General features: G+C 34.0%; 1 protein-coding gene across 3 annotated transcripts; it reads right to left on the reverse strand.

Moving 5' to 3' along the window:
- Positions 1 to 228: 228 nt before the first annotated feature.
- On the reverse strand, positions 229 to 3,851 carry LOC120339489 (uncharacterized). 3 transcript variants are annotated; one of them, XR_005569209.2, is made up of 4 exons: positions 2,362 to 3,851; positions 2,033 to 2,107; positions 1,441 to 1,527; positions 229 to 456 (listed from the first exon to the last, which is right to left on the reverse strand). XR_005569209.2 is itself a non-coding variant. In XM_078116402.1 (4 exons), exons 3-4 carry the CDS (start codon positions 1,592 to 1,594, stop codon positions 308 to 310), a joined length of 303 nt encoding a protein of 100 aa, XP_077972528.1. In that variant the 5' UTR covers positions 1,595 to 2,107; positions 2,362 to 2,465; positions 2,647 to 3,851; the 3' UTR covers positions 229 to 307. The 3 variants fall into 3 exon arrangements, 2 of the variants coding, with proteins under 2 accessions (XP_077972528.1, XP_077972527.1); XM_078116402.1 differs by having other exon boundaries at positions 1,441 to 2,107; positions 2,362 to 2,465; positions 2,647 to 3,851; XM_078116401.1 differs by having other exon boundaries at positions 1,441 to 2,107.
- Between the last annotated feature and the right edge of the window lie 8,717 nt (positions 3,852 to 12,568).

The following is a 12,568-nucleotide window of genomic DNA, read 5'->3' on the forward strand; positions in this document are numbered from 1 at the left end:
AATGTGCACCTTCTTTTTTTCTTACGATACCTTAAAAACGTGCACTTTATTCTTCAACTCAGTTACATCCCGCTTTACAACATTTTGTCCAAACTACCTACAGAAGTAACATATAAAAAAAATTCTGGGGTCAGTACCCGGAGGAGCATACTTGTGATGTCGTGTATACATTTGTATTTAAGTTCGTGCAATATGCTTGCATATGTACAAAGTACTCCAACTGAACATGCTAACACTTCCTTGTATTATATAGAGATGCTGCAATAAGTCTGTATATTTATTGAAGTTTGTCATGTCAATTTTTATCTTATTTTGTAAAATCAAACGACTTGTCGGAACATCGTGAAAGCTTGAATTTCGGTCGAATTCCAAAATTGCTGAGAGCGTTAATAGCTCTGATAATGGTTGAAACATCTGCATTAGAAGTCGCAGTGACAGCCCATATGATGTAATCACCTAAAAATAGCAATGTTGTTATTACTTTGCTACAGGAAATAATTATTTCCGCTTTTGTTACTGTATCGTTTATTCTAAATAGCAAAGATGAAATAGCTATTGTGAAGAGGTAATGTGCATTTTCCCAGCTGTATGTTATATCGAATCTCTTTATACTGTAAAAACATATTCAAAACAGTAGTCCACATAAATCAATGTTGTAAAAGCTATTATGTATGACCTAAGAAATCATCAAGAGCAGCATAAGATACTAAGGGAATATTATTAAAGTCTCGTACGTCAGACCACCTTAGGGATATTCGAAAAGGGACTCCAACACCAGTTGCCAACCACTTCAACAGGGAAGGGCACAATATAGACGATTTTAATATCCTGGGCATTGACTCACTAACCCACGACGAACTTTACAGGAAAAACAAAGAGCATTTCTGGATTAACAAAATGAAGACTCGGCAACCACATGGAATCAATAGAAAAGATTAAAACTCAAACGGAGAGGGACTTCAACGCAAATACAAAACCAAAAGACAAACAGTACTATCAAAAAAACAGCAACAATACAAACAAACATGGTTCAAAAGCAAACAAAGGAAACCACACAAATAGACGAACTTCAACCCAACCACATCAGTTAGACCGACGGTTCGGAGTTGATATGGATTAAATTACCATAGCATCTAAATCAGTTATAGAAAACTTAATTTTAAAATAAATTAAATTCTTGTGATCTTTATATTTACAGTTATATCTTGTATTGTTTGAAGAAGTTAGACCATGATCTAACGAAAGCTCACAAATATACTTACTATTTCGTTGAAAGAGATCATGTTATTTTTACTTATCAACATAAGATACTAACTACATGCATACGACAATTTTGAAACTGGTAGTAAGTTAATTTTGCTACGTGTATCCAACGAAAAATAAGACATGTAGGTTTTCACATGCACGCACTCTCCAACTTACTAATAACTAATGTCTTACCTTTTTCATCACAGCTAATGTGAAAGAAGTAAGATTCATTTTCCGTCAGGTGAAATGTCTCTCCTTCGCGACTGTTCAGTTGATTTGCTATACGTTGTATAAGCAAATGAAATAAATGAATTAATTTCCCGAATGGAAGATTAAGCTTAGGCATATAGGTAATACCCAAACTTCTTGAACTATATTACTACTATTATATATGTTTTGTATCTAGCTTCAGTGTGTTGCCTGTTCTTGAAAAAAGTGATCAAACGAAAATACATAACTTATATTTGTTGCACCAAACTGGTTAAGATTAATCACACAAGCGTCATATTTAATAAAAACACAAACGAATATCATTTACGATCATATATTTGCTATGTTTTGACTTTTAAAACTACGTTCATATTCGTTTCAAATATAAGATTTCAATGAAATCCAACCTTCGATAACAACTTTATTGTTCAATTTTCCATTACGATTACGAATATAAAATATGCTTAAGAAGTAATAATGTTGAACTGCTTCAAATAGCATTTTTATTATCGCTATGGCATGCATGAAATATGATTAAAAAATGAAGGAAAAAAAGTAATTGAGATAAGCAAACCTTCTGGAAGACGATTATTGTAGTTTCCATTGGGTTGAAGATATCTGGTTACTTCCACTTCGCCCTCTTTTTTTTCTAAAATATTAAATATAGCAATATTTTTCTGTCAAATCTGTTTAGTTTTTAAAAAATGACCTAGAAATTTAATATATTCGTCAAAAGTTGTGATTTTAGTTACAAACCTAAATTTACGATTACAACCCGATCCGGAACGCAATTAAGCAAATTATTGATTATTTCTACTGACGTGATATCATAAACACCTGGTATGCCATTTTTCTCGAATAATAATAAACTTGTACATGATAGTGTAAAATATAAATATTTACCCGTTCACAAAAATTTTTCCGGTAAACTTGAATCCTGTTTTGCATTCCAAGTCTCTCGTAATAGGATCTCCATTGTCGAATGCAAGATATCAATTTCTTGGTATCTGAATGTATAAAAAAAATCAATGCTCAAATATATGAAAACGAGGCGCGCGACGGGTGATGCTGTACGGAAATGATCAGCTGAGCAGAAGGTTTCGTGGAAAAATGAGTTCGCTTGCAGAATTGAAGTTCCGTTACAAAATTTCCATGTAAAAACCCACAATATCCAAATAACTTGATTACCTTATTCCAATCAATTCGATCATTGCTTTGGGGAACTTCATATACATGTTTCTCTCGTATGACCACAGATAAAACAGATAAATTCTGCAAAAATAAAGCTTCCTTCATCTCGAACTCAACGGAATGAATAATATTGAGTACAGACACGAATAAAAAAACAAGACAGCTTCTAATGTTCGGATTCGTGAACGAACATGGCATGAACGGGAATAATTCGCACGGCATAGCAAATGTTGCTTCGACATTTTGAATTTTTTGAAATGTGAATTGGGAGATTAATGGAATTCGTGATCCTCAGCTCTGATATTTAAGTGTCTAAGAAGTATTCTATTCTGTGACCTCATGATTAAACCACCTGAGTAAAAACAAGTTCAGCAATTTTTATCAGTATATATCTCAAAATAAGGCCCGAATAACAATGAAAATATATCGCTAACATCACCGTGAAAATATAGCTACAATTAACAGAGTGTCACCGAATTGAGCTATAATATGAATGTCTTACAATAAACGGAAATCTGAAATTTTATTTTGCTTGTAAAAGTATGTTTTGCTTGGTGTAATATGTTTAGTGAAGTAAAGTATCCTCTGTAACTTTATTTGCTTTCAGTAAAATACTTGATCTGCTGTGTTGGACATCCCTATTTCAAGCAACGATGACGCAAGGTCAAAGTTTGACAATTTGGTATGATGAGTTATAAAATCAACGCCTTTGAATTGAGCCCTCAATTTGTGAAGAAATGCACGTTAGGCAGATGGTATTACAATACGTTAAAGCAAGTTAGAGTCACATGTAAAGATGTGAGTTCCAAAATTTTGAATCAACTTCAATTGGAATCTAATCGAAGCAATTTCAAGACTATGATTTTGATTGAAACGACGTACCTATCCCAATGACACTAAATCGACACGCCATGCGCACAATGGTGGAATTCACTGATAAATTGATTCAAATCAATCTGTCCTGTGGATATGATTTGGTTTAGCAGCGCGTGAGAAATTGTCAAAAGCAATAAAATAGATGGAATAATTCTTGACGATTTTTGAATCTCCTTTATCACAATATATTCAAATTACAACTTATATAATTTTAGACTCTTTTCAAGCCCCTGAGACATATCCAGCAAACCCAGGGTACTAATGAAGGTTTTGTTTTTTATTAATTCTGAAAAAACATCCTGTGTAGTGTGAGTAAAAATTCTTGCTTTGACTTTCACTATTATCGCGTACATTTATGGCCAAGTTTGTACCTACACCAAAGTCATAGGATTTTAACAGGAATGTTTATTGCAGATATCAGAGAGACGTTTTGTGCAAGAAAAATCATGAAACATATCTCACGATAGATAGATTAGATAGATTTTATTTTGAAAACTCCATAATACATACAAAATATAAATGGAGAATTCTGGAGAACGAGCAAAACCTTTAAAAAAGTTTAAAACATGAAAAATATCAAGTGCCCGCCCACCAGCACACACACACAAAAAAAAAATGACAAAAAACACAAACCTAGTTAAACAAGGGTTGGGCCAGAAATAAAGAAACAAAAGATACGCGAATGTATTGAACCTTCGGGCTGTTTTACTTTTGAAGCACTCAAGCTACAGTAATAATAATTTATACAATCCTATACGGAATATCTGCATATATATGCCAAATTTAAATGTCTTGAAAAGATTGTTAAATCGGTTGCAACATTAATATCGAATTTCCACGCACAACCATCATTCCAACAGGTGCAGTATTTTCTGAGCTCTGTTCTATCATCCACAACTAGATTCATCAAAGAACCCAATCCTCGCAAAACACCCATAACAGATCGTCCACAATTCAACTTTAAATCCAATCTTTTATCCAAATACTTTTAATTCTGGTGGATGGGCTTTGTTTATCTTGATATTAGGCGATACAAACCAACAGTAAATACAGAATGACATGCCGGCACGAAAAGATGTTTGTCGTACGCCTTCAAGAGTTATGTTATCAGCTCGACTTTTCCCCAAGTTAGTAAATTCCAATTGTAATTCCGGTCAAGTAGCCCCTTCAAATCGAATCCCGTTGCAGAACATTAGTTGTTGGTCATTACGTTAACTTGACAGCTAAACCTCAATCAAAAACAAAATTTCTGTATGCACACAGGGCACAGCATAGAATGCCACAGCAAATGTAAACGAATGGTGAAATCCAATATAGCTCGACTGGTGGCAAATCACAATAATCACGAGCCTACTACAATCCAAAAGTAATTGGATCAGGGCAGCTTTCGACAACGAGTGTGTTGCGATAATGAAGAATATTCTCAGAACGGCAAACTGCGGATTTAGTTAGACGATGAGACACACTAGCCTAGGCTATGCTTATTGTAATACCTCTCTGATACGATGACGTCACAACTAATCTGTTAAAACGTCATAATAGGGGTTTCGAGTTTATTTATAAGCACTTTTTCCATACAAATTAAGGCATTATTATTGTTAATACTGTTCGGTTTATTTAAATTAGCATATATACTTTGTTTTTAATGTTAAAGGGATAGAGTTTTTTCAAAGTTATACAAACTCATTTATTTACATTTACGCCAGGTGGTTCACAAGGCGGTTTCGTCGCGGGGTGGTTTACAAATGGATTATCAGTTGTGTCTTCCCGCGCCAAACACGTATGCGGACGCATTGAACTATAGCCTGAGAAGGCGTGTATGGGAAACTCATCGACATTTGTGGCATTTCGAAGAGTTTATTGCCAATACAAAGTTTTGAAATCCATTTTTCTTTAACATATTTTAATACAAAAAAAAATTTGATTTAAAACAACTCTCTTGGAACAAATTCTTAGTACTATTCAACGAATCCGTATAAATGTATTTAATTTTTCGGATAAATGAAAATAATAATCGTTTTAACCTAACCCTCAAGTCACATGCAAAATCTTTTTCATAGTCGAGTAGTCGTGTCATATTATTAAGACAATTGTGCCGTGTTGTTATCTGACTGGTGTGAACATCATAAACTGCGTGAACAACTTGTTGAGTATATTCTTATAAAACAATAGTTTTGTAGTCAACGGCTTTCTGCTGGGCACGGTATGTAGGAACTTGTAATGTTCTTTGTCATGTTAGTCAGCAATGTAGTGTATTTTAATTGTAGTCCAGCGGATATGATAGAATTGTGCACTTTCGGATGCAAGCATGAAACTTGGCACACATCTACAGTAGCATCTTCTGATTAATTTTAGATATGGTGCCATCCAAAAAAATACCTCGTTGCCATGGAAACGAGGCATGATCCGTATTGCTATCCAAGGGTAAGAAACACTACTTTAGGAAAAGATGTTTCCAAGATAAAGAAACCAATGTGTATTTAAAAAGAAAGGAATATGATAAAGAGTGCATTTTGACAATTGCCCTTGATAACAGAATACCTGGTTACCATGGAAACGAGGTATCGTTATCGACCAAACACAGCACGATTATTAGTCACACAACCTGAACGCTAACCGGAACACAAATACTACGTTCATGTTGTGCGCCACCTTGATGCACATACTTCTGGAGCTCTCCCATCTCTACTATTTAATGGACATACTTTCTATCTACATGCATAGATCAACATGATATCCCAGCCAAACTACGCTTGGAAAAATTACCGTGTTTTCACGCATCGACTGCACCGAATTAGCAATAAATTTCCATAATCAATTGTAAATCTTTTGTTTATTGAATGAACAGATTGGTACTGATTTCGCCTCGCTTGTTACAAACTTGGCTTTGTTTTGGAGCAATTCCTATTGTGTTCGACACGAGCGGGAAGTATTCATGTTATAGTCATGAATCACAAATGAAGCTACATTCACTTTCAAAAATTAATTCCTTTTGTGCTCAACAACTGCCTCTGCTAACGGTCTATTTTCAAACTCATAGACACATAAAGCTGGTGAAAATATAAAATACGGTATATATCTCATAACTGACGGATTATTGTTATCTTGGAGCTATCATATCGTCATCATATGTATTAAAGTTAAATTCATTCTTATAACTCTGGCATGGAGTATCTCAGCCAGATAATCTGTAGAAGACGGAAAACTCGGCTGGAATCATTGATTCTTGTAATCTAGATCTAACGTCGCCTTATGTAAGTGCTACAATAAAAAATAAATAGAAAAACGATTGAAATAATTATATTCTCCAAGAATATATTCCACAAAGATTTCCCAATAACTAGTGGGGGCAATTTTACTATTTAGATATATACTTCAAACAAAGCACTTATAATGCATGAAATATATTGCCTAAATAAATTCGAATCTTGAAACAAACTTTTAGTTACATTCTACTCTCCCATATATTACCGTTGGCTATCTGTGTCGTGTGAAAATAGTAAATAAATATATTGCCCTTCTAATAATCAGAATTCAATTACCAATAAACATTAATACTACTTTCCTCTCGAAAATCGTGTGCACTAAGCTGCAACAAACCTCAATATTTTTACTACATTTTATAAGACTGCAATTCTATCGAATATCAGTCAACATACTGTTCTATATCTGACACAATGATTAAAATCGCGGTGCTCACGAAATGTGTTTTCGACATTGTTATTTAATGGTAATAAATTCGGCGGATCGATATAATAAATAGCGGTTTAATACCGTAATATGTATGGAATAATATTATGTGTACAAGGATTGAGATTAGATTATGGGAATCACTTTTTATGGCTTATATCTTGACAGGTTGGTGGGCCGAAATGAGAAAAGGGAAATGTTTTCTACTCGGTGTAGTTATCTTACCCCAGCATGTGTGGAAAATCACTTTCCTGAGGGGGTCCAGTTACAGATAATAGACTTAGTTATTGGGCTATTGAGTGAAGTGAGCTTTATAACCGTATCTGCTGCCCTGATTTTAAGCTCTTGTGTCGAAAATTGTTGGCTAAAGTCTTATATATATTTCGTTCAAAAAAAGGTCTCGTAATGTTATATTCTTCGAACACCGGAAACCCTTCATTACAAATTAAGCAGGCAGTTGAATTTTATCTGTGAAAAATAAGTCTCACCATTTCTTGTTAAAAAACGTCATTCGGAATCCACATTGCGTTTCCCCTCATATTGATAGATTTATTACTGTGGCTGGCAAATTACGGCAGCTGCAGAAAGAATGTTGGTAGAAAAATAAGTCCAAACCTAGACTAAGGTTTATATAATAAACAGCATAATGTAGCAATCGGGTCATCTTGGATGAGTTTTAGGTATATGTGGCTGGATTTCCACATCATTTACAGGTGCAGATAATACATTGTCATATCTTAGCCGAAGACTCGTTAGTTTCAGCGCAAATGTATATCCATAAAAACTATATATACTGTAGTATTCTACAGGCACAAGTGGGCCGGATGAAATACTTCGGCGAGCTGGATCCTGCCCGTCCTGCCTAAGTGGTACTTAAATCAATCGGACTTCAATCAATTATTGGAAACGAAGTGTACATATGGATCGTTTTGTTATTATTTTGTTCTTGTACCAAGGTGGCGCACAACATGAACGTAGTATTTGTGTTCAGGTGGTGCGACTAATAATCGTGTTTGGCCGATAACGATACCTCGTTTCCATGGTAACCAGGTATTATGTTATCAAGGGAAATTGTCAAAATGCACTTCTGATCCTATTCTTTACTTTTTAAATACACACCGGTTTACTTATCTTGAAAATAATCCTTTCCGCTGGACTAAATGAGCCATATTTTTATATAATTTATTTGAGCCTTGCTCTTTTGTTACGGAGTCTCTCTTTGATCCATAAAAAGGTGAACTGGATAAAACGAAAAATTGTGGGCCGATATCGCTAATAAATACTGATTACAAAACCCTAACGAAGAAATTAGCAAATAGTTTGAAATACCTTTTACGAAATATAATATATATGTATATATATATATATAAATTGCATATTTGCCATTTTACAACCGACCGTTATAAATATATTCAATGGGTGCATTGGCTTTAACATAATTTTGGTAATTTAGAATACTGAGCCACCACGTACTATTTTTGCCAGTCGATTTTAGCGTGCTCGTTTCAAACTAATTTCATAAGAAGAGAAGGCTGAAGTATTAATTGCAGTGCACATGGATTCTCTCAGGATCGCAATATTAGTAGCATAAGATACTATTTACCTCTGGAAAGAGGAAATCTAATAACAATGATTAACGTATTGCAAACCATGTTGAGTCAATCATTACATTTGGGATCATGACCATTCCAATATATCGATTCGAAATTCAAGTAATGTGAAACCTGTGGTAAAGTGTACGAATTATATCAAGAAAGGCTAAAACATCATCAATTTACAACTTTACTCGAAGAATATAAACCAGCACATAGACATATTTTTTTTATTCAGTTGGTGATCTTGGGGATAATACAGGGCTTGGCATTCAGTTTCCAAGATAAATATAGCGAAGAGTTTATGTTACGTCTGTTACTCGTGAAAGCCAATAAAATTTTTAGGGTGCTCGCCGCACATGAAGTTTGTGCATTCCTTCTATATGCAGTCAGAGCAACGAGTGCGTGTTTGTATGAGCAAATTTACTGAAAGCAAGGTTACGCGCTTCACTCAAAAATATAGAACAATAATGTCTGAGCAAAGTTACAGGAGGCAAATGAAGTTGAGAGAACTACTGATACTTTAAATAATCATGGCGTAGAAATAAGAATTGTTATTCGTTAGGACTGCAACACGAATAAAAACTTCATCACTAAAACTTAGATTTTGAAATGTTTGTTTGTTGAATACAAAATTGATCACGAATGTAAAATTCGAATTATTCGTTTGCTGAATATGAAAATATTTACAAAACTTCGAATTCTAAAACTTTGTTTACCGAATATGAGATATAATCTTCACAGCTATTTGCAAATTTACGAAATGTTTCGTTTCTGCACTTGTTTCAGTCCTATACAACGTTCAAAATAAATATGAGACAGGATATGCATATGTTTTGTCTTGAAGTGGTGGGAGTGACGGTGTCGTAGCAATTGTGTTCATCAGACAGTGGGTATGCTGTAAACAATCAAATGGAGATAAACAAGAGATCTATGTGCAAATATATGGGCACGTAGCGCCAAATAGTGGCAAAATTGTGATGACGTCATATCACACCTTCGAAAATACGTTGCTCAATGTTACATTAACGTGAATGTCCGAACAGGACCAATTAGAATTGATTTTACATGTGATACGTTCGCTAACAATGTTAGCGGGAGACAACGAAACAAACAAAATTACGCATTCCTCAGTAAGTAGGCTAGCGTTGCGCTACACAGCAACAACATTAACAAGAACATGTTCGTGTATTATGCTGGATGGCTGAACGCAGAAGCGGGACTTTTGAATGACTTGTCGGGACGGCGGGACAAGACGCTAAAAGCGGGACGTATGGTAAGCCTATATATAGAGATGTTGCAATAAGTCTGCATATTTATTCAAAGTTTGTCATGTCAATTTTTATCTTATTTTGTAAAATCAATCGGCTTGTCGGAACATTCTAAAAGCTTGAATTTCGTTTGAATTCCAAAATCGCTGAGAGCGTTAATAGCTCTGATCAGTGTTGGAACATCTGCATTAGGAGTCGCAGCGAAAGCCCATATGATGTAATCACCTAAAATAGCAAATTTGTTATTACTTTGCTACAGGAAAAAAATTTTTTTTTTTATTTCCGATTTTGTTACTGTATGGTTTATTCTAAATAGCAAAGATGAAATAGCTATCGTGAAGAGGTAAGGTGAATTTTCCCAGCGGTATGTTTGTATGTATGTATGTATGTATGTGTGTGTGTGTGTGTGTGTGTGTGTGTGTGTGTGTGTGTGTGTGTGTGTGTGTGTGTGTGTGCGTGTATGTGTGTATGTATGTATGTATGTATGTAGTTTTATCGAATCTCTTAATACTGTAAAAACATATTCAGGACGATAGTTCACATAAATCAATGTTGCAAAAGCTATTATGTATAACCTAAGAAGTTATCAAGAGCAACATAAGATACTAACTACATGCATACGACAATTTTGAAACTGGTGGTAAGTTAATTTTATGTATGTATGTATGTATGTATGTATGTGTGTGTGTGTGTGTGTGTGTGTGTGTATGTATGTATGTATGTATGTATGTATGTATGTATGTATGTATGTATGTATGTATGTATGTATGTATGTATGTATGTATGTATGTATGTATGTATGTATGTAGTTTTATCGAATCTCTTAATACTGTAAAAACATATTCAGGACGATAGTTCACATAAATCAATGTTGCAAAAGCTAATATGTATAACCTAAGAAGTTATCAAGAGCAACATAAGATACTAACTACATGCATACGACAATTTTGAAACTGGTGGTAAGTTAATTTTGCTACGTGTATCCAACTAAAAATAAGACACGTAAGAATTCCCATGCACGCACTCTTCAACTTACTAATAATTATTACCTTTTTCATCACAGCTAATGTGAAAGAAGTAAGATTCATTGTCCGTCAAGTGAAATGTCTCGCCTTCGCGACTGTTCAGTTGATTCGCTATACGTTGTATAAACAAATGAAATAAATGAATTAATTTCTTGAATTGGAAGATTAAGCTTAGGCATATAGGTAATACCCGAACTTCTTGAACTATATTACTACTATTATATATGTTTTGTACATTTAGCTAGCTTCAGTGTGCTGCCTGTTCTTGAAATAAGTGACCAACCGAAAATACATAACTTATATGGCTTTTATTTGTTACACCAAACTGATTAAGATTAATCACACAAGCGTCATGATAATATAAACACAATAGTATATCATTTACAATCATAAATTTGCTATGTTTTGACTTTTGAAACTACGTTGATATTCGTTTCAAATATAAGATGTTAATGAAAATCCAACCTTCGATAACAGCTTTATTGTTCGATTTTCCATTGCGATTGTAAACATATTTTCCTAAATAAAATACAAAATATGCTTAAGAAGTAATAATGTTAAACTGCTCAAATAGCGTTAATATCACCGCTTTGGCATGTATGAAATATGATTAAAAAAAAAGAAAAGAAAAATAATTGAGATAAGCAAACCTTTTGGAAGACGATTATTGTAGTTTCCATAGGGTTGAAGATATTTGGTTACTTCCACTTCGCCTTGTTTTTTTACTAAAATATTAAATATAGCAATATTTTTTTGTCAAATCTGTTTAGTTTTTAAAAAATGACCTAGAAATTTCTATATTCGTCAAAAGTTGTGATTTTAGTTACAAACCTAAATTTACGATTACAACCCGATCCGAGGACCCAATTAAGCAAATTATTCATTATTTCTACTGACGTGATATCATAAACACCTGGTATGCCATTTTTCTCGAATAATAATAAACTTGTACATGATAGTGTGAAATATAAATATTTACCCGTTCACAAAATATTTTCAGTAAACTTGAATCCAGTTTTCGTTAACTTCATGTTTAGAGCTGTTTTGCATTCCAAGTCACTCGTAATAGGATCTCCATTGTCGAATGCAAGATACCAATTTCTTGGTATCTGAATGTATAAAACAAGCAATGCTCAAATATATGGAAAAGAAGGGCGCGACGGGTGATGCTGTAAGGAAATGATTAGCTGAGCAGAAGGTTTCGTGGAAAAAGGAGTTCGCTTGCAGAATTGAAGTTCCGTTCAAAAATTTCCATGTAAAAACCCACGATATCAAAATAACTTGATTTCCCTCTTCCAATCAATTCGATTATTGCTTTGGGGAACTTTACATACATGTTTCGCTCGTATGACCACAGATAAAACAGATAAATTATGCAAAAACAAAGCTCCCTTCATCTCGAACTCAACGGAATGAATAATACTGAGTACAGACACGAATAAAAACGCCAGACAGCTTCTAATGT

Source organism: Styela clava, chromosome 9 (genome assembly GCF_964204865.1).
Source record: "Styela clava chromosome 9, kaStyClav1.hap1.2, whole genome shotgun sequence".
Taxonomy (NCBI): Eukaryota; Metazoa; Chordata; class Ascidiacea; order Stolidobranchia; family Styelidae; genus Styela; species Styela clava.

Bases quoted from the DNA above. Each gene is read 5' to 3' on its own strand.
- LOC120339489 (XM_078116402.1), bottom strand. From the start codon at position 1,594: ATGCCTAAGCTTAATCTTCCATTCGGGAAATTAATTCATTTATTTCAT. The intron at 457-1,440 runs GTAAGACATTAG...TGCTATTTTTAG, and splicing joins CATTAGCTGTGATGAAAAAG to GTGATTACATCATATGGGCT.